Source organism: Polyodon spathula, chromosome 1 (genome assembly GCF_017654505.1).
Source record: "Polyodon spathula isolate WHYD16114869_AA chromosome 1, ASM1765450v1, whole genome shotgun sequence".
Classification (NCBI taxonomy): Eukaryota; Metazoa; Chordata; class Actinopteri; order Acipenseriformes; family Polyodontidae; genus Polyodon; species Polyodon spathula.
The window spans coordinates 10,913,206-10,937,913 of NC_054534.1; the positions used below are offsets into that span (position 1 = coordinate 10,913,206).

The 24,708-nt window shown below is 42.3% G+C and overlaps 1 protein-coding gene across 2 annotated transcripts in view; it reads left to right on the forward strand.

Annotated features, from left to right (window-relative positions):
* LOC121314102 (PDZ domain-containing protein 2-like) overlaps positions 1 to 24,708 on the forward strand; it is a 123,035-nt gene that overhangs the window by 89,463 nt on the left and 8,864 nt on the right. For both annotated transcript variants that reach the window (XM_041247010.1, XM_041247018.1), the window contains 14 exons: positions 71 to 219; positions 2,111 to 2,230; positions 2,767 to 2,881; positions 3,823 to 3,896; positions 5,048 to 5,270; positions 5,929 to 6,046; positions 6,310 to 6,442; positions 10,124 to 10,211; positions 10,643 to 10,746; positions 11,538 to 11,706; positions 12,006 to 12,745; positions 13,845 to 13,989; positions 18,165 to 21,126; positions 22,252 to 22,369. In XM_041247010.1, coding sequence (XP_041102944.1) covers positions 71 to 219; positions 2,111 to 2,230; positions 2,767 to 2,881; positions 3,823 to 3,896; positions 5,048 to 5,270; positions 5,929 to 6,046; positions 6,310 to 6,442; positions 10,124 to 10,211; positions 10,643 to 10,746; positions 11,538 to 11,706; positions 12,006 to 12,745; positions 13,845 to 13,989; positions 18,165 to 21,126; positions 22,252 to 22,369 — 5,258 coding nt within the window. The remainder of the gene's footprint in view (positions 1 to 70; positions 220 to 2,110; positions 2,231 to 2,766; positions 2,882 to 3,822; positions 3,897 to 5,047; positions 5,271 to 5,928; positions 6,047 to 6,309; positions 6,443 to 10,123; positions 10,212 to 10,642; positions 10,747 to 11,537; positions 11,707 to 12,005; positions 12,746 to 13,844; positions 13,990 to 18,164; positions 21,127 to 22,251; positions 22,370 to 24,708) is intronic.

A 24,708-nucleotide genomic window follows, 5' to 3' on the forward strand; every position in this document is an offset into this window, starting at 1 on the left:
GAGAAGGGTTAGCGTTAGGGTTAGGGTTTGGCTTCTGTTGGTTACTGAATGTGAAGTCGTTGTCTCACAGGGGGAGGGAGCCGCTTGGAGTCGGTTGGAGAGGACGACGAGCTCATTGTAGAGAACGAAGAGGCTGGCTGCAATGTGTCAGAGAAACACTCCCGAGGGGGTCGCAAGCACTCCCTGCCACAGCAGCTCGACACAGTGGGCATCCGGCAGGTCAGGACTCAAACACTCCTTTAATATACTGTCTTTATCATTACATTGTATTTCACTAAACATGCCACGCTGAATGGAATGTTGTGGGACAGCTATTGAGCTACTCTGCTATAAACTGGGCAGGGTTGGAGTCTGGGTTGACGATAGTAGTGTCACATCACCGCCTGCACCCTATTTGTTTTCCTGTTTGTCTGTTGTTTTTATTGATGTAAGCAGTGCTATGACTGACTAAGTGGGCACATGTGATGAATGCTGGCTCACGCGTGGTTCAGCAATCTCATGAGTCGCACCCTTTCAAGGGGTTGAATAGACCTCTCATATTCCAGCTCTCAGGGTGTATGCAGAAGTGCACATTGAACCTAGGATCTGTGAAGAGCAGGGGGCGTCAATCAAATAGAAATGAGTTTCCAAAGCAATCATTAAACATCTGCACAACCATGAAACAAGTAAAAAGGCGTAAGCAGGTGTATCTACAAGTAACAAGTGCACAAATAGTAGTGTCTAAAAAACAGCATTGCAATTACAATTTAAAAGTCTTCAGTCTAATGACAGGTGGCAATATGTTGATAATTTAAATGACCATTATAATATATCTTCCTATTCAAACAAGCAAATCTCAAAGCTTACCATATTATGTGAATGTGCAGCAGTCATGGTTTATCCATTCAGGGAGAAATTCAGGACTCAGTGTAAATAGAACATGCTATACAAATGAAATACACTCTTAAGTAAATATGACCAGCCTTCAGCAGTAATTAAAGCACAAAGTGGTCTAATACCTTCTCACCAGTGCTTATTGTTTCTATAGCACTGATTACTGACTGAAAATGTAAATTCTCACACCCAGAGGTTTTCATGCAGGTAGGTATGTAAAGGATATAAATGACACGCCTTGAGGTGCCCTAATAAATGTGCTCACTACTGTAATACTGGTAACAGTCATGGAAATGATCAGTCAGTGCTTTGCCGATTGACAAACCAGGGGTTGAAATAAACCTGGAATCTTGGTATATTAAAAGTCCCATTAAACACTCTCCACGTCGTACAAACTAAAAATGAAACTATTAATAACTTTGTTATTCTGTACCAGCACTGAAAGAAACACATTCATAGCTAGGCTGTTAAATTCTGCAAGTGCTATAAAGAATGATACACAGCCAGCTAGAGTGAGAGCATGGAATCATGTAGATTTCCATTCTCCTCTTGGAAAATGCTTTTAATTCTTGTAACAGTGCCCTCTGTCTTCTTGCTTGGAAACTGATCCCATCATTCAGTGGAGTCTCACAAACACGTTACGTCTTACTCTAACGTAATAACTGACTGTCTACATCATTCTTCGTTAATGCTACATCGTACTACTCTAACATGTGGTAGCTGTCTAGTTACAACATTCTTTGTTAATGTAGCCTGGATGTCATTTTTGATGAAGGAATACAATTCACCCCATTTGAAATCTGCTTGCTTGAGCTCAGAAAGAAAAAAAATAACTTAAAAAATGAATTCTTGTTATTCTAATAAGAGTACAGGAAACATCTACAGAGTGGATGTTTCCAAGGTAACAAATTGAAAATTATATATTTTTAAGTAGCATGCGGAAAACTACACATGTAATGCTCAAATTTGTTGAGCCCCTCCAGCAGTACATGAATCTCAAACGGGGACAGCACTCAGTTACCATAGAGTTCAAACAGTTACCACTTTTACAACCGTCTGAGCAAACTGACTTTTCAGAGCAGTCTCAGAAATGCACACCCTGCATTGTGTATTTAACATGCAGCTTGAATTGTCTGCAGCATGGTGGTCACTGTGTCTTGATAAGAAGGTGAGTAGTAGAGAAGGCCTGATCATTGTGTTCAGGTAGTCTCTTCTTCTCTCCCTTTACTGTTTTCAGGAATACCAAATTGTGAAGAAATCAGCACGCTCCTTAAGCACCGTTCAAGTGGAGTCTCCATGGCGACTGGCCCAGCCGTCTATTATCTCCAATATAGTTCTGATGAAAGGGCAAGGCAAGGTGAGTTTCTGACACTTCCAGCAGCTTCTCTGGGAATCGGGGCATTCAACTCACTGTCAGCTCTACTTTTTCACACTCAAGCCAGGTTTGGGGAACTTATGAACATGGTTTGCCTTCAGACAAAATATATATATGTGAATCCCCTGTACAAACCGTTGTAATGTAGTTGGCCCATGCTCTAATTGACATTCTACAGCCCTTTTCATTGAAAGCCTCGCACCATAGCGACGACTAAGGTCATTTCAAGCTTGAAAGAACAAATGTCAAAACATAAGATGGGTCTGCTGGCTTACTACAACCTTCTGACAAAATGAATTTCTAGGAAATACCAAGACCCGCCTGGCACCTTGCATGCCACCGGCATTTCATTCGCATCTGGCACGACATTCCACTGGCTTAAGAACTCATTGAGCGGAGTGTCCCTGTACTGCAGAAGCGTTTAGTAAAACATGCTGCTGCCCCCCCCCCTCCCCCAAGTCACACAGAAAGCGGTTCATTTGTTTTAATGTATTTATTCATTTCCTGTTTTCTATCAGGGTCTTGGCTTCAGTATTGTTGGCGGGCAGGATTCAGCTCGTGGAAGGATGGGGATTTTCGTGAAGACAATCTTTCCCAGCGGTGCAGCTGCTGCTGATGGGAGGCTCAAAGAAGGTAAAGCGCATCTCTTTCTTTGAAGCATCAAGCTGTACTTTACACTAAACAGTTGAGCGCTATTCGTTCACAAGCACTGCAACTCTACTTTAATCCCTGAATTTCACTGCTTTCATTGCACTGTTCCACTCCCTCCTTGTTTAGTATAGTGGGCTTCACTTGTCATGCTCATCATAGGTTTCGAGAGACAAAAATAAAACAGACAAGAAAAATAAAACAGAATAAAACAGACAAGAAAAGGTTCTTAAATACCAAACTACATTTTTTGTAAAAATTAATTGGACTGGTTATTTAGAGACGAGAAACACATGCCACAAATTCCCTGTGAAAGTATGTATCTGCTTGTCAAAATATACTTACTGATGTATCTATATTCCCTTAAAAATGAATTGTTATCATTAATAGTGAAATATAAAAATTGTAACTGAAGAATTTTGATTATGCCTAGAAAAAAAATGACAAGCAGACCACTGAAATAGGCTCACTGTGCCATCTGTGTTATTTAAATGTAGGTGTTTTATGTAGTGTTACTAGTAGGCTGTGATGGGGGAATAATCATTATAGGGTCATTAAATGCTGTCCTTTAAATCACTCAACAGGAACTCCCTGACAGACAGTAATGCACTTGCTTGAGCTTTAGTGAAACGGACCACAGCCTTTGTTTTAACGAAAGGCAGAATGAAAAGATTGAAATGTGTTTTTTTCTGAAAAATAGCGGGCAATTAGTGCATCATGTTTTAAAATAAAGGCTACTGTATAAACCCTTTTGCAAAATAGATTTGATCAAACCACATGTATGCACCAGCTTAGAATCACCGTGCTGATCAGGCAGGTCTTTTCTCCGATGCTGTTGGTTGATGTCCATTGCTTGTTGCATTGTAAAAGCTATTCTTGATTGCAGCACTAACTGTTTGCGTTGCTCTTGCCATTGCCTCTCTCAGGGGATGAACTCTTAGAAGTAAACGGAGAGTCACTGCAGGGCCTCACTCACCAGCAGGCCATCCAGACCTTCAAGGTATTTCAATTCATTCTGAACACGGGCTGCTGTAAATGCAATGACAGATATGTCTTAATCAAGTCGCATGCAACTCTACTGTGTTCAAGCATAGAGTCGTGTGCACATGTGTTAGAACACCCTTTTGCTTCTGTTTTGGTTTTGTTGTGCATATGGAACAGGGTATGGACGCTTTAAGCCAGGGCAGGTCTTTTAACTCGCCTCTCTAACCACAAATTAATTGATTTTATTGAGAATGTATAAATTGCGTGATCTGTCGCTAAAGGAATATAATTGTTTTGCTAACTATTACTAAACGCACACAGCTGTCTGGGGGCAGGAATTACTTTCTGTGAGGATTGTTGCTATCAATCAGACCTATGCAGCTTGCTGTTTGTTGTATTTGTTTGATTGAGGCAGGACTGTGCGAAGCAGAAATAAGTATTACATTAATAGAAACTTAACCCCAAAGTTAAACGAGAAAGAATGCGGGTGAGTGCTTGACTCTCTGTAACGATGGAATTGCACTATTTTGATACATATTGTTTACCATATAACATTTCAAGCAATATGATCTGAATACATGTTATGGTGCTCTCTGGATAGAATAGACACTGCAGCTAACAATTGAACACATTTATTGAAGCCGCTCACGCAGTTCACACCCACTTTACTTGTTGATTTAACAGCAATTCATTTGTGGTTTAGTGGCGAGGCAAAAAACCTAACCTGGCTTAGTGTCCGTAAATTCTGGAGCCAGTTGGCAACCCTGATAAGAAATCAAACCACTGGAACTGAAAAACATGGAAAATTCTCTAAAAAGGCAAATTATTGATTGGCTAATTTAACTGATGACTTTACAGGCCACTCATGCAATTTATTTAAATTAGTAAGAGAAAAGGAACAGAGCCACAAATGGTAAAATGCACAAGACTTTTTAGAAGTTGTTTAAGATGCCTAATTAAAGCACAGTGGTCTAACATTTTCACTCGAGTGCCTATTCTTTCTATATCACTCGATTACTGACCCGAAATGTAAAAGGATATAAATGACAAATCTTGAGGGGTTTTAATAAATGTGCATACTGCTGTGCTGTATGTGAGCAGGACACAGAGTAACTAGGTACTGCAGCCTGCTTTGTGATCCTGCGAGCTGTGATGTTGTTCTTGCAGCAGCTGAAGAAGGGGGTGGTGACCCTGACAGTGCGGACTCGGCTGCGCAGTCCCAGCCTGACCCCCTGCCCGACCCCCACCCTGCTGAGCCGCTCCAGCTCCCCCAACTCCAACGCCAGCGGGGGGACCCCCGTGCCACCCTGCTCCGAGGACGGAGACGGCGCCTGCCGCAGAGGCCCTGGGCCCAAGGACCGCATTGTCATGGAGGTGACACTAAACAAAGGTAAGTACAGCTGCCTCCATCTCACAGGGGAGGGGAATGAGACTGGCCAAGCACTGGCTGTATTTACAGAGACCATCCATTGCCATGTCATAGAGAACAGCAGCAATGCTGTATATAATAGTATACCAGTAAAGCAACGCCTTAAACACTAAACAAAAGTGAAATATTGTTAGACATGCTGCAGCATGCTGTGTCGTGGCTCTCATTGACGCTATATTCACACACACACACACACACACACACACACACACACACACACACACACACACGCACACACACACACACACACACACACACACACACACACACACACACACACACACACACACACACACACACACACACACACACATAAGTCAATATACATTTTTACAATTCGTAGGTTTAAAAGCTGAAGCTACTTTAACAACTCACCACCTGAGCTCATCATCAGATCAGGCTGAATAGAGCTTGATAAGAGATGATATTATCTGCTGTCATCAGCAGTGTATTCTATATAATATATTATGAGAAACATCCTCCCTTGCACAGCGGACAGTGCATTAGCATGACTCACCATGAGCACGTGTTGATGTCATTGCTGTTACACACACAAGCATGTGTTGATTTTAGTGTTGTTACACACACAAGCACATGTTGATGTCAGTGTTGTCCTCAGAGCCTGGAGTGGGACTGGGAATTGGGGCTTGCTGCCTGACGCTGGAGAACAGTTATCCAGGGATCTACATTCACAGCCTTGCTCCCGGCTCCGTGGCCAAGATGGATGGCAGGCTCAGGTGAGTTGCACTTCCTTGTTTTAGAGTACTGGAATCCCGAGGTTGCCCCTTACTTGGAGACACAGCCATAACCCTCTATAGTCCATTACTGTATCTGTTTGTACACACAATGCACATGCCTCATATCGGTTCAATGAACACGGTCACTTGCCTGTTACTTGCTGTTCGAAGCTAAAAATGGTCACAACAGATACATTGATTAAAATACCCCCCCTCAGTCCGTTACAGATATCTACACATATGTCTCTGTTTTTTGCTCTTAGTCGTGGAGACCAGATTCTAGAAGTGGACTCAGTGAGCCTCAGGCATGTTGCTCTGAGTGAAGCCTACGCCATTCTCAGCGAGTGTGGACCGGGCCCAGTCAACCTGATCATCAGTAGACATCCCAACCCAAAGGTAACACCAGGAGCACCTTGTACAGAGCATGCCCTGTAACATGGGCTGATCACCTGAACATGCCCTGTGCCATGCCTCGGCTGCTCACCTCAACATGCCCTGTGCCATGCATGGGCTGCTCACCTAAACATGCCCTGTACCATGGGCTGATCATCTGAACATGCCCTGTTCATGCATGGGCTGATCACCTGCACTATCTACTGGATGTGGGTCGCTCTAGCTCAGTAAGTGACAATGATTTTCCTGAAACCTTTGGTGTTCATTAAGAAAGAGCTTTCAGTGCCATAAGTTTGCAGCACAACAGAAACTGCTCTACACATCCATCATGCTATGCTGTTTACATTAGCTTGTGTTACAACAGAATTAAGCCCATGAAACACAAGGCAACTTGCAGACAACCTATTCTGGCAACTCTTCAAGCAACTGGTTAGAAGGAGACATTTTCCATCACTTCTCCTGTTAAAGCCAAGCCAGTAAAACCATTGTGATTCGAGCAGCTTAGTCTTGTTAAAAAGACCACATTCAACTACATTAGCACTTGTCTGAATGTTGCCTCATGTTACATGGGCTTTGGTGTTCTGGTTAATTGCAATTTGTTTTGCAGCATTGCATTCAGATTTTTAACTGCCATTTGCATTCAATCTTCATTTTCTCCTTCTCTGTTCGGCACAAGAAGCCATTCCCAGCTCTGTCTCGTGTGGAAATTGAATCTGTTTCATATCTCCTCCCCGAAACTCAAACGTCTCCTTGAATTGATTGCAGGAAGTAAAACATTTGTTGTCCCTGCAGTGAAAAAAAAAACTTCTGCTTCCTTTAAGTCACAAAGAAGGCTTTGGCATGGCTGTGTTTCCAGTGCTCTGCCGAGGGGATGACGACATTGTTAACCTGATACTGGGTGCATCATATACATCTGTAGGGCTAGTCAATGCAACATACATTTGATACTAGAGCTACACAGTGATGGTCGGCTCCTTTGGGTTTTCCTGGTTGATATGATTTATTAAAAATCGATAGTCCTAAATCAGTTCAGTCTCTTTACATTCAAATGCATCCTCTATGGGTTTGATCGCAGAACAAGAACACTGTACAGTGGTTTCCTAGCTTCTTAAACTTCTTGTTTGTCAAATAAAAACATTTTAAAATATACTTTGTTGTAAAACTCAAGTCAGTCACACAACACAGTATTATAGTTATTAAAAAAAAATTATTCTAATAAACAGTATTTATTTAAATGTGAATAGAAATAAATAGGGACTTCTGGGTCAAATAAAACAAACAAATAAAACAAGTGCAGCTTTCTCTTTAGAAGGTGGGTTACAGCATCCTCCCATGGCTTCAATCTATGGTATTGCCGTGGAAGTTTAGAGCAGAACAGAATACAGACACAATATAGCAGTCTTCACAGGCAGTGTCTGGTCAAGTGTTGAAAAGGGCTTGTCAGAAAGTAAATAGGCATCATGCTGTTGGTTTCTAGTTGCAGCTGTACTGAGTGTATGGCTCAGGACCCTGGTGGCTATGGTATATATATATATATATATATATATATATATATATATATATATATATATATATATATATATATCTGGAAAAAATTAAGAGACTACTGCAAATTTTTCTTAAATCAGCATCTCTACATGTATGGCAGCCATTCCATTCCAGTGTCTGTTGAATTCCAACACAGGCACACCTCATTCTACTGAATGAGGTACTGATTAGGGGATCACCTGAACCAAATCTTATTTAACGAGGAAAAGTATAAAAACCACTCCTGTGGTCATCACTATCCTCTTGCAATAGGACCAGCTGGATGGCAAAACAGTGCTAGTAGTACCTCAAAAGTAATTGGAATCAAAAAATAACTATTGACCATGCCCAAAGAGTTGAAAAGGAAAGTTTTGAGTGAGGAAAAGAAGGGTTCAATTCTGGCTTTACTGGCAGAGGGATACAGTGAGCGTCGGGTTGCTTCCATCCTTAAAATTTCAAAGACAGCGGTTCATAAGAACAAGGTCAAGCAGCACACATTGGGGACAACAAAGCTACAGACCGGCAGAGGGCGAAAACGACTCTCCACTGACCGGGATGACCGCCAACTCATTCGAATGTCACTCAGCAACCGTAGGATGACATCAAGTGACCTACAAAAAGAATGGCAAACGGCAGCTGGGGTGAAGTGCACGGCGAGGACGGTTCGAAACAGGCTCCTAGGGGCAGGGCTGAAGTTGTGCAAAGCTAGAAAAAAGCCCTTCATCAATGAGAAGCAAAGAAGAGCCAGGCTGAGGTTTGCAAAAGACCATAAGGATTGGACTGTAGAGGACTGGAGTAAGGTCATCTTCTCTGATGAGTCCAATTTTCAGCTTTGCCCAACACCTGGTTGTCTAATGGTTAGACGGAGACCTGGAGAGGCCTACAAGCCACAGTGTCTCGCACCCACTGTGAAATGTGGTGGAGGATCGGTGATGATCTGGGGGTGCTTCAGCAAGGCTGGAATCGGGCAGATTTGTCTTTGTGAAGGACGCATGAATCAAGCCAAGTACAAGGTTGTCCTGGAAGAAAACTTGCTTCCTTCTGCTCTGACAATGTTCCCCAACTCTGAGGATTGGTTTTTCCAGCAGGACAATGCTCCATGCCACACAGCCAGGTCAATCAAGGTGTGGATGGAGGACCACCAGATCAAGACCCTGTCATGGCCAGCCCAATCTCCAGACCTGAACCCCATTGAAAACCTCTGGAATGTGATCAAGAGGAAGATGGATGGTCACAAGCCATCAAACAAAGCCGAGCTGCTTGAATTTTTGCGCCAGGAGTGGCATAAAGTCACCCAACATCAATGTGAAAGACTGGTGGAGAGCATGCCAAGACGCATGAAAGCTGTGCTTGAAAATCAGGGTTATTCCACCAAATATTGATTTCTGAACTCTTCCTAAGTTAAAACATTAGTATTGTGTTGTTTAAAAATGAATATGAACTTATTTTCTTTGCATTATTCAAGGTCTGACAACACTGCATCTTTTTTGTTATTTTGACCAGTTGTCATTTTCTGCAAATAAATGCTCTAAATGACAATATTTTTATTTGGAATTTGGGAGAAATGTTGTCAGTAGTTTATAGAATAAAACAAAAATGTTCATTTTACCCAAACACATACCTATAAATAGTAAAACCAGAGAAACTGATAATTTTGCAGTGGTCTCTTAATTTTTTCCAGAGCTGTGTGTGTGTGTGTGTGTGTGTGTGTGTGTGTGTATATATATATGTATATATGTATATATATATATATATATATATATATATATATATATATATATATATATATATATATATATATAATTAGACCATTCAGTTGTTTCTCATTTTAGGGAATATCAAACTAGATTTTTTTTTTCATATTTAATTGTTGACTCTAGAAGTATAAAACCGATATCATTTACATCACACTGATGAATATGAATTCCGGACATCCTACAGCTGGTTCTACAATTATTCTCGGAGCATGTTACTTTAAAAACAATAAAACAGTGGATTCTCCTTTGTTTTAGAAAGGGGGAAAGAAAAAATGCTTCCCAAATGAGTTACACAGTTAGCAACTGTATATTTTATCTTGCTCGCAAAATCACAAGCTGATGAGTCAAGTGAGTTTGCAACATGACGCATCTACTACTTCTTCATGCTTGTGTCTTCCAGGTTTCAGAGCAAGAGATGGATGAAGCGATTGCACGCCCCACTCATCGGGAAAGCCTGAGCAGAGACAGCCATTCTTCCCATGTGCTGGGTATGCAGCGGCAGCACCCAGTCGTTTCATATTCCACTTACACACTGTAGGGCTGAGCATCTTTCCATGTGTGTCTCCTGAAAATCAGCATTGTGCTTTTACAATGATGGAGCACTTGTCTGGAAGTAGTATAATATTCTGATGGAAATATTCTGTGAAAAATATGCAGCCTTTATTATACATTGTTTTATTGTAAGGTTGAAACAGTTCATAACAAGCTTGGGGGATGTTTCTAAACCTGCATAGCAGGATAGCAAATACTGAGCACAAGAAAAGCTTAGGATATAAATCTGTATTTGAAAAAAAAAAAAAAAGCTTACCGGGTTTGGATCACAATTATCAAATATAATATTGTATGGCATTTTAGCATTTGTATACATTGCTTTATATTTTTTGACTTCTAAGCAAATGCTTGTTTTGTACATATCTAGGACTTCCCTCCAAGAGTCCATCTCCCACTGTGAAGCCCAAGCAAAGTGATGGGGCCTCCTCTCTCAGCTGGACAATGAAACGCTTCCTCGAACCAGCTAGCAGGGTGTGCCTTTCAATTCACATATCATCTACTGCACACGTCACGAACTAGGGCAGTGCACACACAGTCAGTGCTATTCTTACACCAGTGCACTGGCTGTTTCATGCAGAGAGGCTGCTAACAGACAAAAGTTTTGCACTTAGGATTGAGACATAATTAAAAATATATATGAACATAATTTAGATCTTTTATTTCAAATGTATTAAAAACAAAACAAAACAAAACAAAAAAAAAATTACAAAATGATATTGCAAAAGTCTACCGGAAAAGCCATACTAGTAGTACAGCATTTCATGTTAGATTTCAAATGTCACATTTTTCAGTTTGTCAGTTTTATTGTAAAAATATGGAAAACTACAAAGTGGTATGTAATTCAGTTTTTATGAAGCAAAATTAGTTCATTCTATAGGGTGATGCAAAACTTTTGGTCATAGCTGTATATTCATCCATAGATATGTCTTTTGTGTGCAGCAGAAATGAAGCGTGCTTGGCTTGCCACTTTGTTTTCATACCCTTAGGCAGTTTTGCCTACAGACACATGCACAGTTTTCACTCTGAGCAGCCATGCTCCTGCTATACCTGCTGCAGCAGGGGGTTAGAAATGCAACTTGTAAGTTCTGATTTAGTCAGGGAAGCAAAACAGAGGGAACATCTGAAATACTAAAAAAATCTTCATGGGATACTGCACTTTTAAGGTAATGTTTGTACACAAAAATACACTAGGATTATGTTGGCCCGCTTTGCAGTCATGTTTGTGTGCTTGTTCATTTGTAATAAAGGTTTATTATTTTCAGCAAGGGTCCCTAAGCTCGGAAGCGGAGCTCTCTCAATACTTTTCACATGTGCCCAGCCAGTCATCTCTCTCGGATACCATGGTAACCGGCTCCAGTGATGAGGAATTGCTCCGCAACAAAAGCTGCAACACCTCACTGGACGACAGCTCTGCCCCGCCCCTTAACCCAGGTATCTTAAATTCCACTTAGACACAGGGTCTGCTTCTGTGAGGTGGATTTTCATTCACAAGTACAGTAATTAATAATGACACACTGTTTGAACTCTCAGTATAACTGAGGCTTGGTAAAACACCTAGGGTTTTCCAGTACATAACAACCCTACACTATTAAAGGAGAAATGTACACAATAGCAATAATGACAGCCTTGGTTAAACACCCTATCATTAAGCTAGGGATGCTCATCGATAGCCGCTATAAATTCTGATGTGTTTGTTTAATGTATATTTATATGGGTTCACTCTCCCGCAGCCTTTAAAGAGCCAGCCTCTGCTTCTCCAGGCAGCAACGGGAAGACCCCTGTGAACAGGCATGTGGAGGCCGCCCGGCAGGCCAGTCTGGGGGGGAGCCCCAAGTCTGTGCGCAGCCCCCTGCTGAGGCAGCGCAGGGTCATCGGCTACGAGGACGAAGTCAGTGACGAGGACGAGGACCTGGTGCTGGCGGAGGGCCCCGGCGCTGCTGTGCGCTTCAGGAGGTCTCTGCATGTGGACGGAGTGGAAGAGGACTCTACGATTGTGATAGAGGGAGGTGCCCGCAGGATACTGGAGCAGGACTCTGGGATTGTGATGGTCTGCTCCTCTGTGGAAGTGGAGGACCAGAGCCTGGACAGCGAGGCTCCCGCTTCTCTCTACGGCAGCTCCGTGGAGACAGAGGACGGCCTGGGGGCAGAGCAGCTGCAGGGAGGAGAGTTCCCCTCCACACCCGTCCACTCCTTAGATCACGACACGGGCGGCAGCAACCTGGTTGTCAAGAAAGAGCAGCACCGCGGAGGCCAGCTGGAGTCCAAACGCTCACCCAAGCTGGAGCACAAGGCAGTCACCCGGGTCAAAAGCATGATGAGCATCGAGTGCCCAAACCTGCCCCAGCGGCAGAAGAACGAGGAGCACCACTGCCTAGCCGGAGGCAAACCGGTAGCCAAGCTGCTTCCTCACAGCAAGATACCTGAGGCTGCAGAACCCTCAGGGCCAGGCACTACAGAAATGGTGCATCTGGTAAGGAAGGAGTCGGAGTCCTTTGGCCTGGATTTGGAGATCAAGGCTTCTCCTCTCAGGGTGTTGGTAGCGGCTTTACGGCCAGGAGGTGCTGCTGATAGGGTACACTACAGTCATTCACTGTTTTTTTTTAAAGACGTGCAAGGCCCATACTTACCTCTGATCTAGATGCTTGCTCTTTATTTGAGCCTTGTTGCGGCCAGCCCTTTCCAGTATTTTTAATTTCATTCTGTGGGCCATGCCATTGCACCAGGACAAATGTACAACTTCTCTGCTATGATGATTTCACAAAAAAAGTCACCAAGGAAATTAAATTAAACTGTGACACAATGACACATGTTTGAAATGTTTTTGGTCCTCCTGCTGCAGATTTTCCTTGGTCGTAGTCTTTCTAGAGGTGGCATTACTGAGTTATAAACACGAACATCGACTCAGTTTGCAATTCTTTATACCCCAGTGATGTCAACCCTTTAGCAGACAGGTCAATCCAGTGATCAGCAGCAGAGAGGACAACCATTTGTTTTATTTGTTTCAAAGGCCAGAGCATTTTTTAATGATTGCAGTCAATTTGCTTCATGGTAATGTATCACAGTGCAGGGATTTGTATCAGTTTGTTTCATGGTAATATATCACATTGTAGGGATTTATATTGTTACAGTAACAGTTCTGTTTTTTTTTTGGCAGTGGCTGTGTGATGTTGGATTTAATAGTAATAAATCTTCAAACTGAGATACAGTACAGAACCACCAAGTGCATTACTCACAATTATTACCGTGGCAGTTCACATTTTCTCATTTAATAATATACCAAATGAGGTTTACAGTGTGTTTGATAAGCTTGGAATTTATAACCCCGCATTTCTGTGGATTAATATCTGCCACTTCCTTGTCCAGTTGTACCTTTACACTACAGAATGATTCTGTTCTTCCCTCTTTTTATATTCTAGCACATTCCCATGAAAAAGCATGCCCAAAGTTCGCTATCCCGCCCATGTACGTAGGTCAGCTGGCTGTAATTGCTCCAGACTTTACCCTTTACTTGCGTGCTGCATTGTGGCATTCCTGACTGGCTTATCTTTTTCTGATTGTATGTATTTCAGGAATCTATGGGAAAGCTGAGTCCTGGAGATGAGCTAGTATCAATAGGAGACACTCCAGTTAGTAGCATGTCATACCAGGACGTATGTAACCTCATGCAGACCCTGCCTGCCTCTCTCTCGTTAGAAGTAAAGAAGCCACTATCTGGTAAGTGTATATCTGGGTCTTATTTATGGAGAATAACCAAAAATGCATTAAATATGAAGCACTGAATAAAGACAGGGGATAGTTGTGGGGTTACATGGAAATCAATTTGTTGACTTTAGTAGGTGTACCCTAGCAGCAGGTGTTCCAGATTGGCTACTAAAGGACTGTTTCAAATTATTTCAGTTTTAGAGGTAAAAATACTGGATGACTTAACAGTGCAGATAAGAGAAAAAAATGTTCGAAACAAAAATTCAGTCATAAAATCAGGATTATTCTGAAGATCCTGCTAGTGGGTTTGACAAGTGACTTTTTCTTTTTGTCTATTTAATTGTTTAGGTGAATTAACAAATCACTGTTAACTGCAACAAGTTTATTGAACTGAGTCTAAGAGTCTACGATGAGAACTTCCTGCCAGAGTGTTCACAGTGCATCTTAAATGCTGTGGACTACAGTTACTGCGTTAAAAAAACAAACTGCTGTTGACAGTCATATAGAATCCATTGAAATGGAGGTAAACGCGTCCTCAGCCTTAACCCCTAAAGTACACAATGAATGTGAAAAGATCAGAACACAAGCTGTATTTATCTAGTTTGGTACATTACAGAATGAATGCTTCTTTGAAAAGATCACAAGACAAACTGTATTTATCTAGTTTGATGCAATACGTTTATACTTCAGCTTTTGTGGTTAATACAGTTAGAGTAAGTTGTCATAACACAGTTAAAGAGAACATTTAAATAACAAGTAGATGCCAGTTTAAAATGCTCTTAAAAAATGACAAAGTAGCCCGTCCTCAAACGAGGACAATGGCACTTAATGGGTTAATATACAGTAATTGCAACATAACTGTGGATCAGTTAAATTACCTTGTTTGTTGTAAAACAAATTTGACCTTACAAAAACTCAAACATGGTTGTGATTAAAAAAAAAAAAAAAAAAAAAAACAAGTCAGTCATTTTTGCCTTTAATATTCTTATTTTCCCAGTATTTTGAAATCACTGGACACCATAATGAGGTTTGACAAGCATACTGTGAAGTAAATAAATAGTTCAGTTTGTCTTTTCCCATGCTGCATAAAGAAGCAGGAGCACAAGAGCCTTGTCCTTGCTGGTAGTCCCCTTCTCCAGCGCAAAGGGAACTGCAGGCTGGGTTTGTTACCATGGTGACTATGTATCTCTCTCTCTCTCTGTTTCAGTTATTATTTCCATTATAGTCACACACTGGGGTCTATTCGGTTGATCTGAGCAGTGGTGGGTTTGAATTTTGATGTCATTTAAAATCAGATCCTCCTTGGGTTTTGCATACTCTTTACAGAGACATGGACTGAACAGGCTCAGGGTTGAGCTTTCATAACCATGGTAAACAAAGAGCCGTATTTGAATGATTGGAACGATGGCTGCATTTAGATCAGCTGCTGTTTTGGATCAGTTTAATAGACCCCAGTTTCTCTAAAGTACACACTGTAGGCTTGTACAGTGAATCCTGAATTGACTGGTCATTTAAGGGATGTACAGTTTGTGGCAACGTATTGAAGGAGACCTTGTCACTTACTGTCACGTCGTGTTGATTGGTAAACTAGCACTTTATTCAAGAGACCAGACATACAGGTTTTGACTGTATTTTTTGTCTATGTCACTGTCATTACAGTCTTATTATTTATTTAATTTCTTTGACCAGCATTTAAATAACAATCATATGTGCATTTGTTTTACATAGGAGGTACGTACTGCAATGTCTGTACTTGCCAGTAATAACACCTGCATTATCCTACACTTCATGAGTGTTCAGTGTGTATTCTAGGTGTGCTGTACTGGGGGTGCTGTTCACAGAAGAATTCTTATCTCAGACGTCTACACGGTTTAATACCGACTGGGGGGGAGGTGCTGGGGGGGTGAATGCTTATCTAACCAAGACATTTCAGTTTTTTATTTTTCATTAACTGTTGTTTGACAATACAAATTATCTTGCGTCTTTAAAGTGTTGAGTAGGTTGTGTAAATCAAAGGGGAAAAAAATCCCATTTAAATGCATCAAGATTTCAGGTTGTAACACAACAAACTGTGAAAATGTGTGTATGTGTATATGTATATATATATATATATATATATATATATATATATATATATATATATATATATATATATATATATATATATGTGTGTGTGTGTGTGTGTGTGTGTGTGTGTGTGTGTGTATATATAGTTTTTTTTGCGTGTGTAATTGCAATAAGAGGCACGATTACAAACATAAAAAGGGAAAAAAAAAGCCATCTAGTAAGCTTGGAAACTTTCTAGTACAGTTTAGATATAGGATACCTTATCATCTGAAATGTTCCTTGAACTTCTTAAACCTGGTTTTTTGTGTCTGTGAACAGCCAATGACAATCCTTCTTCTTACACATCCCTTTTCAGATTCGGGAATGTGTGACAATTCTTCTGCTTACGTCATCCCCCTTTCAGATTCTAGAATGTATCTCAATTTGTTCTGCTCACACATCTCCCTTTCAGAGTAACCTTAAAAAAGAATGAAGGAAAACATTAACCTGGTTGTGTAGCAGCTGAAATATTTTCCTTGACCACATTAGTGAAGAATACTTAAGTGACTGCTGGTTAGTAAGAGACACAGGTGTGAACAGGTACTGTTGCACTGGACTGGATGGTTTATCAGGAGTCTGTAAGTAAAACTGCAGATGACTTGAAAGATTCTAGACGATTTCCTGCTTTCTGTGCAGACAGCCAGGTTGCACAGTGCATTTTGTGCTTGTTGAGGTTGTAGACAGAAGCCATGACTGTATAACAATGTTCTAGCAGAAAACAGCAGCTTCCTTTACAGAAATGCTCTTCTTAAGAGTAATCGCATTCATCCAAGAATTGCTCTTTTGAAAACAAATTTAAAACCATCTGCTACTTAAGAGACAAGGTGACGTCATTCAGCAGCATACCAAGAAAGTGCAGCAGCAGGAGAGCAACTGTGCAACGCTTTGGAACGCTCCAAGTCTCTCTGACGCTATTGTCTGGGTTGGATATGCATATTAGTTACCCTTAATATAAGCATTATATACCATAAATAATATTGTATAGAAAGTTGAAGTATCTTTCGTACCCTGAGAGCCAGATTGCTCCTCTGTTTATAGATATATACATATAAACACGGCGGTCTAAAGATATGATATGAGTGTATTTACTATAGCAAAGTACAGCTTGTGGCATCTATATACTGTATGTACAAAATTCACAAAGCCACTGTTATTTGCAGCATTCTTTATGAAAAGAGAGAAATCCTGTTTAATATTACAAAACAAGAAACAGACAGATTTTGTATACTTAAGAGCTCTTAAATCCCTTGGCTGTCTATGCTAAGTCATTGTCACTTCAATGGGTGTTTTGATAATTTCAGAAAGAATGGTGCAAGACATGCTGCAGTAAATGGTTTGTGAATTTCCCCCTGCAGTATGCATTCTGTTATGAAGTTGTTGTGAATGGTTTGTGAATTTCCCCCTGCAGTATGCATTCTGTTATGAAGTTGTTGTAAATGGTTTGTGAATTCCCCCCTGCAGTATGCATTCTGTTATGAAGTTGTTGTAAATGGTTTGTGAATTCCCCCCTGCAGTATGCATTCTGCTATGAAGTTGTTGTAAATGGTTTGTGAATTCCCCCCTGCAGTATGCATTCTGTTATGAAGTTGTTGTAAATGGTTTGTGAATTTCCCCCTGCAGTATGCATTCTGTTATGAAGTTGTTGTAAATGGTTTGTGAATTCCCCCCTGCAGTATGCATTCTGTTATGAAGTTGTTGTAAATGGTTTGTGAATTCCCCCCTGCAGTATGCATTCTGCTATGAAGTTGTTGTAAATGGTTTGTGAATTCCCCCCTGCAGTATGCATTCTGTTATGAAGTTGTTGTAAATGGTTTGTGAATTTCCCCCTGCAGTATGCATTCTGCTATGAAGTTGTTGTAAATGGTTTGTGAATTTCCCCCTGCAGTATGCATTCTGTTATGAAGTTGTTGTAAATGGTTTCTGAATTCCCCCTTGCAGTATGCATTCTGTTATGAAGTTGTTGTTTTTTTTCATGCTGCTCCAGATTCAGTTTAGCACTGCAGTCACGTTGTTCCTCTTGTGTTTGGAGTCCTAATCCATGCATTGATCCTTCTTCTTCTTGTTGATTAATCTTTCTGCAGCTGTAGACAGACTCTCCAGCGTCATGATGTCATCGAGTCCTGATGGAGCATCCCACCCAGATGCCAACAAGAACTTGGTTACTCAGAAAGGCCACGTGGAAATCCCAGAGGATGCACCTGCAAATAAAGAAGATGTACAGCCTGGATTAGTGCTGCCACCTGCAGATGAGCCCTCACAATTACAAGTGCATTTAATGGACTGCAATAGAAGTGATATTCCTGTCACCGATATTGATGACTTTATAAGTGAACTAAACTTTACAGAGGAAACAACACACTTAAATGAAGATGAAAACGCAAGCAAGGTTGATGCTTCTTTGGACAATAGTATAACACAGGAGAACAACAGCAAGTCTGGTTCTCCTGGAGCTGAGCAAAATAGAATGGATTTCTCATTTCTGGATGCTGGGAACACTGGCAAGTTCATCACTGTCAGTAAGACATTTTTAAATAGCTACTCCAGGAACTTCAGCAGTCTGAATGAAGAAGAGCTTTTCAATTCAAAAGGTGCTGATGAGTGCATGGACACAGGGCCACTGAAATCTATGTACTGTACAGTAGATGAGAGTGATTCAGAAACAGACACTGCTGCTGACGCCAGTCCCCAGGCCATGAGAGCTGTAAAGTGCCATGCTAATAACCAGCATGGGGAACTGCAGGTTAGATCAGACTCAGAAGACGAGCAGATTGAGATTTGTTACGATTCAACACACGACTCCAGCACGCAGTGTCACTCAGACAAAAACAACGTTCAAGGCAGACCTTTCTCACCTTGCCATGGAATCCCAGACAGGGCCAATGTAAAGACAGTTCATTCCTTTGCAGCTAGCCGAGAAGAACTTCCGTTTACACTACAGCAGAGGTCCACTTCAAAGCCAGCCTCACCACCCATTAAATTTAAGTCTACAGGTGCCTTTTCCATTTCAGATAAAAAAGACATAGCCGGTGGGTCTTCCAGAGACAATGTGTCTGTTAGCAGTGGACTCTCCTCACAAGACTGCAGTAAAGAGGTGGTCACAGTTTCCTGTGACAAGGAGGTGGGACCTGACAAAGCCCAGCCAACTTCACCAAGGCAAGCTGAGGTCAGTCATTCTGCCTTAATGCACACAGACTCTCGTTTACCTCCCAGAATTCACAGTGAGCTGTATAGGTCATCTTCAGATGCCTTACTGACATCACACAAAAGTAGCAATTCACATCTCTTCTCCCAGGGCAGTGAACCTAGGTGCTCCCCTCTTAATAATTCCACACTGGTGGGGGAAACATTGACAGCACTGACCCTTAGAGATCAGGTTAAAGTGAATCCTTCCCTTGGTTCAAAGTCATCTGTTTCACACACACAAAACAATTCCTGTCAGTTTCCTTGGGCCTCCAGTTTGAAAACTCAAAGTGAGAGCGCAAGTGCAGCACACACAAGCAGAATGAAACTCCAAGATAAAATACAGAGATTGAACACAGCACCCAGACTGAAGGGACTCAGTATTAAAAGTAAAAACAAGGTACCAGAGGGGTCTGTGACCACAAAGTCCACAAAGGTTGAAGTGGCTTCTCAGAAGAAAATGTCAGTGTCTCCGCTGCAGTCACCAAAGCTTCAGCCCAAGAAAGTATCTTTAACATATGACCTGAAAACAAGCAAGCAGCTTGAAAAAAACGCAACAGGTTTGCCAAAACCGAGTGGGCAGAAGAAAGACCACAGACCGCCTGAGCTTGAGAGAAAGGGAGTGGAAGATCATCCCAGTTCAAATCCTGTGGCGAGTGACTCAGCGGCACAACAATGTGACCCATTAGCAGGAGAAACACAGCTTACACATGCAGCACCATACTCCCTGGTGACTTCATCTGACAAAGAACAGCCAGAAACAGTGACGACTCAGAGGAGCTTCATTGAAGTAAGGCTGTCTTCCTCATCTTCACCATCATCATTAGCATCAACACCAATTCTTGAGCGCAGGGAGACTCCAGAAACAAATGCAGTCCCTAAAGTGGCAGGAAGAAGCGAGTCTCTACATGAAGAACAACACAGTGGGGCTGAAGCAATAGGGCCCTGTCTCAGTGATCAAGCAAATCAGCTTGATAAGCAAGACCCTTGTGCTTTTACAGAGGCTGCAGTGGAGCCAGAACCTTGCCACAGTTCATCCAGCAGCAGTAATATCATCAAACAAGACAATGATGTTTTCAAGAGCTCAACAACAATGGAACAAAACAAGTCCAACAGACCCAAACCAGAGGTCTTGAAAACAGAGAGACGGAGTTACTCAACTGAATCCAGCCTCCCTCTGGATCACAACTCCTTCTCGGTCAGGCAGCGGATAAAGTCTTTCGAGAACCTGGCCAGTTTTGACAAGCCAGTAATCCGAGCCATCGAAATACAGTCATTCGCTGTCACTTCTAAACCTCCAGTGGGCAGGAGATCATCAGGCAACATGACAGCTTCAGCAGCATGTGCCCACTCTGTGGACGGTTCCCGGTCCTTAAGAAGGAGTCTGAGCTCATGTGCTGATAGCTCGAGTGAGGCTCCAGTGACGTCCCCTCATCTCAAAAAGTCTCCATCCACCATGGCTCTGATAGGGTTTGAATCCAACCCTGTTGAGAATATAAGAGAGACCCATACTGAAGAGAAAGCTTTGGGTGTTGCCTCAGTGAGCAAGCAAGACCCTGTATCCCAAACTCCGCCTGTGTCCCGTAATAGGAACACCAGGGGTCATTCATCCCTGTCTCGTTCCAGGCTTAGGGAACTGAGGGCACTAAGCATGCCTGACCTGGACAAGCTGTGCACTGAAGACTTTGCAAGTGAAGCTAACACTGTCACTTTCAAAACTGAGCTGGAAATCAGACCTAGAAGGTCCTTGGGTGCCCCAGCAGAGAGGCTTACCAATCTGTACAGGAGCGTGACCCCTGGCTCATTGTCTGACGAGGAGAGGGACAATGACAAGAAGTTATCAGACAACAGCTGGTCAATCAGGTGAGTGAAACACACTGTCAGTGCACTGAACAGAAGCGTGGATTGAAAAGGTAAGTAGAAAAAATGTTTCATGGAAGAAAAATAAGCCAGGATAGCTGTGTTTAGCATTGATAACCTACAGTACTGTAGTAAGTGTCTTTGTGAAAGAGGCACACAATGTTCTGGCATTTTCTTTGGTCCTGAGTCCTACTACCCATCCATGTGACAGCAATAGTGAAATGAGGAATCCTATCATAGATTTGAAATCCTCTGTTGCAAAAAGGGTCATTTGTGATGCTGGTAATAAACATGCTGTGCCCTTGCTTACCCTGCTGTGTATGAGCCTGCGTGGACTAGGGAAGGAAGCACTTGAGGTTCTCTCACAAGGGAGCATTGAGCTAGGTTTAGGGTTGAATCCTATAATGATTTGTGATGCTGGTAATAGACATGCTGTGCCCTGCTTACCCTGCTGTGTATGGGCCTACATTGTCAGGAGAAGCACTTGCTGGTGGCTGAGAAGATTCTGTCATAAGGGAGCTTTATCTGAATCAATATAGGTCAGTGTAAAGTTGTGTAAATGTGGGGGTTGACACATTTGATGTGTTTTCTATGTGGCTAAGGCATTTCGTTTCAGGTATTTTAGTTCAAAAGACAAATATCTTTCTAGTAAGTCCTTGGTGCTTAGTATGAATTGGCAAAAAAATGTTTGAGTCAGTCTGGAAACAATTATCAAAGAATCACGAGAACTAGGAGAATAACTGTTAACAGATATTGCCATTGGTTTTTTTTGTGGGCCCCTTATAAATATGCAGGAGTCCTGAAAATGACCCTGCATGGTACTGACAACCAATTGGTTATGGAAAAGGGTAGACTTAGCCAGGACACAGAACTAATATTGGCTAAAGGGCATGGAACAAGGTAAAAGAACATTTGAGCTAATATAGAATTATAAGTACAGCTCCCTAAAGTGTGCCGGGGAGGAAAGAAGGCATATTAAGTACCACTGATATATAGATGACCTCAAAATCAAATGTGTACAGGCCTAACCAATGCTTTATGTCACCTTTCTTGCCTCTTAGAAATGCTGAAACTAAAAGCTATTTGATTGTCATTCTTTAAATAGTAATTGTTCTTTTCTTCCTCTAGTCTAAGTGAATTATCAGTCTCCACCCTTGACCAGAATAAACTGCAGGACGTTTTGACATCCCTGATGTGTAAAACAGATGTGGGGACCTTAATGCAGCAAGCCAAGGCTCTTGCAGAGGTAATTTAAACACATGGCTCCATCAGTCCAGGAAACATCACAGAGCTCTCTCAATGCAAGGACCATCACAGGGCTCCCTCAGTCCAGGGAACATCACAGGGCTCCCTCAGGCCAGAGAACATCACAGGGCTCCCTCAGGCCAGGGAACATCACAGGGCTCCCTCAGTCCAGGGAACATCACAGGGCTCCCTCAGGCCAGAGAACATCACAGGGCTCCCTCAGTCCAGGGAACATCACAGGGCTCCCTCAGTCCAGGGAACATCACAGGGCTCCCTCAGTCCAGGGAACATCACAGGGCTCCCTCAGGCCAGAGAACATCACATGACTCCCTCAGTCCAGGGAACATCACAGGGCTCCCTCAGGCCAGAGAACATCACAGAGCTCCCTCAGTCCAGGGAACATCACAGAGCTCCCTCAGTCCAGAGAACATCACAGAGCTCCCTCAGTCCAGGGAACATCACAGGGCTTCCTCAGTCTAGGGAACATCACATGTCTTCCTCAGTCTAGGGAACATCACAGGGCTCCCTCAGTCCAGGGAACATCACAGAGCTCCCTCAGTCCAGGGAACATCACAGGGCTCCCTCAGTCTAGGGAACATTACAGGGCTCCCTCAGTCTGGGAAACATTAGCAATTGGTGCTCACAAGCCTTGAGAACCACATAGGGCAAACAGTGCACTTTTTTCTGAACTTTTATTCTTTTTTTATTTTAGCTTTCTGCTGTGTTTTAGTTGTCTCCTTCAAATTTGGCAAGTTACTTTTGATATTTAATCAAGAAAGGAGCCAGACAGGAGAAATAAATTCCATACAGCTGCATTAATGAATGCAGTCACGTTGATGAACAGCTGTGCCTAAAATAACACGCCAGTGCGTTGTATGAATAGAAATCACTGAACACACTGTTACTTTGGCAGGTTATAACTGCCAGTGAAACAAAGTTTATTTAGTCCTCATTAGGAGCTGTCTGGGAAATTCAGTTTAGACACCTTACTGAAAAGCCACATCAGGCTGTGTCTTTTCTATAGTTCAGTGGTTGATAAATAGCTTATTTCACCTGACAAGGTTGTTAATATTGATTGGTTACTCCAAATTGGTATTTATTTATCACCACCCCCAGCAATGCATCCACCCCACACTAGTGCGTTGAGTATATGTACAGCTTCCCATTGCAGCCCATTCAGAGTTATCAGAGCCCAGTGCATTGTGTCACACAGAGCCCAGTGCAATGTGTCACACAGAGTCCGGTGCAACGAGTCACACAGAGCCCGGTGCAACGAGTCACACAGAGCCCGGTGCAACGAGTCACACAGAGCCCGGTGCAACGAGTCACACAGAGCCCGGTGCAACGAGTCACACAGAGCCCGGTGCAAGGAGTCACACAGAGCCCGGTGCAAGGAGTCACACAGAGCCCGGTGCAAGGAGTCACACAGAGCCCGGTGCAACGAGTCACACAGAGCCCAGTGCAACGAGTCACACAGAGCCCAGTGCAACGTGTCACACAGAGTCCAGTGCAACGTGTCACACAGAGTCCGGTGCAATGTGTCACACAGAGCCCGGTGCAACGAGTCACACAGAGCCAAGTGCAACGAGTCACACAGAGCCCGGTGCAAGGAGTCACACAGAGCCCGGTGCAAGGAGTCACACAGAGCCAAGTGCAACGAGTCACACAGAGCCAAGTGCAACGAGTCACACAGAGCCAAGTGCAACGAGTCACACAGAGCCCGGTGCAACGAGTCACACAGAGCCAAGTGCAACGAGTCACACAGAGCCAAGTGCAGTGTGTCACACCCTTCCATCCATGCCTTACTTACCAGGCAGCTGTGTGGGGAGTGAAACGAATGCAGACCAGTAAAACGTACAAGAACCCAACAATTCTGGATATGTTTTCCCAAAGTTTTGAGTAGAATTGAGCCACAAAAGCTATACAGTGACGTCTCCAATTATAATACTGTAGACAGGATTATAAATGAAACCTCTGATTTAACATAACTTTCATGATGGAATGAATAAGAAAAAAAACAAACTGGCCAGCATTCGATGCAGGCTGAATCTGTTAAGTACAGCAACAGCTGTATAAAGATTTGTCAGAGTAATAGGATTTTTATTAAACTTTAGACAAGCAGCGGTACTTGACATCTTTGAAGAAAAAAACAAAAGGACTTTTATTCCTGTGGAAACTTGGAGAGATTTTAATTATAAACACTAGAGATTTAAATAAATGAAACTGAAACCTTACTTTGATTTTGTAGTTCTTGGACTATGCATTTTCAATGTCTTTCATTCTTTTTTTAAACAAATAATAAACAAAACACATGTCTGAAAAAGACATCTTTGAAAAGTT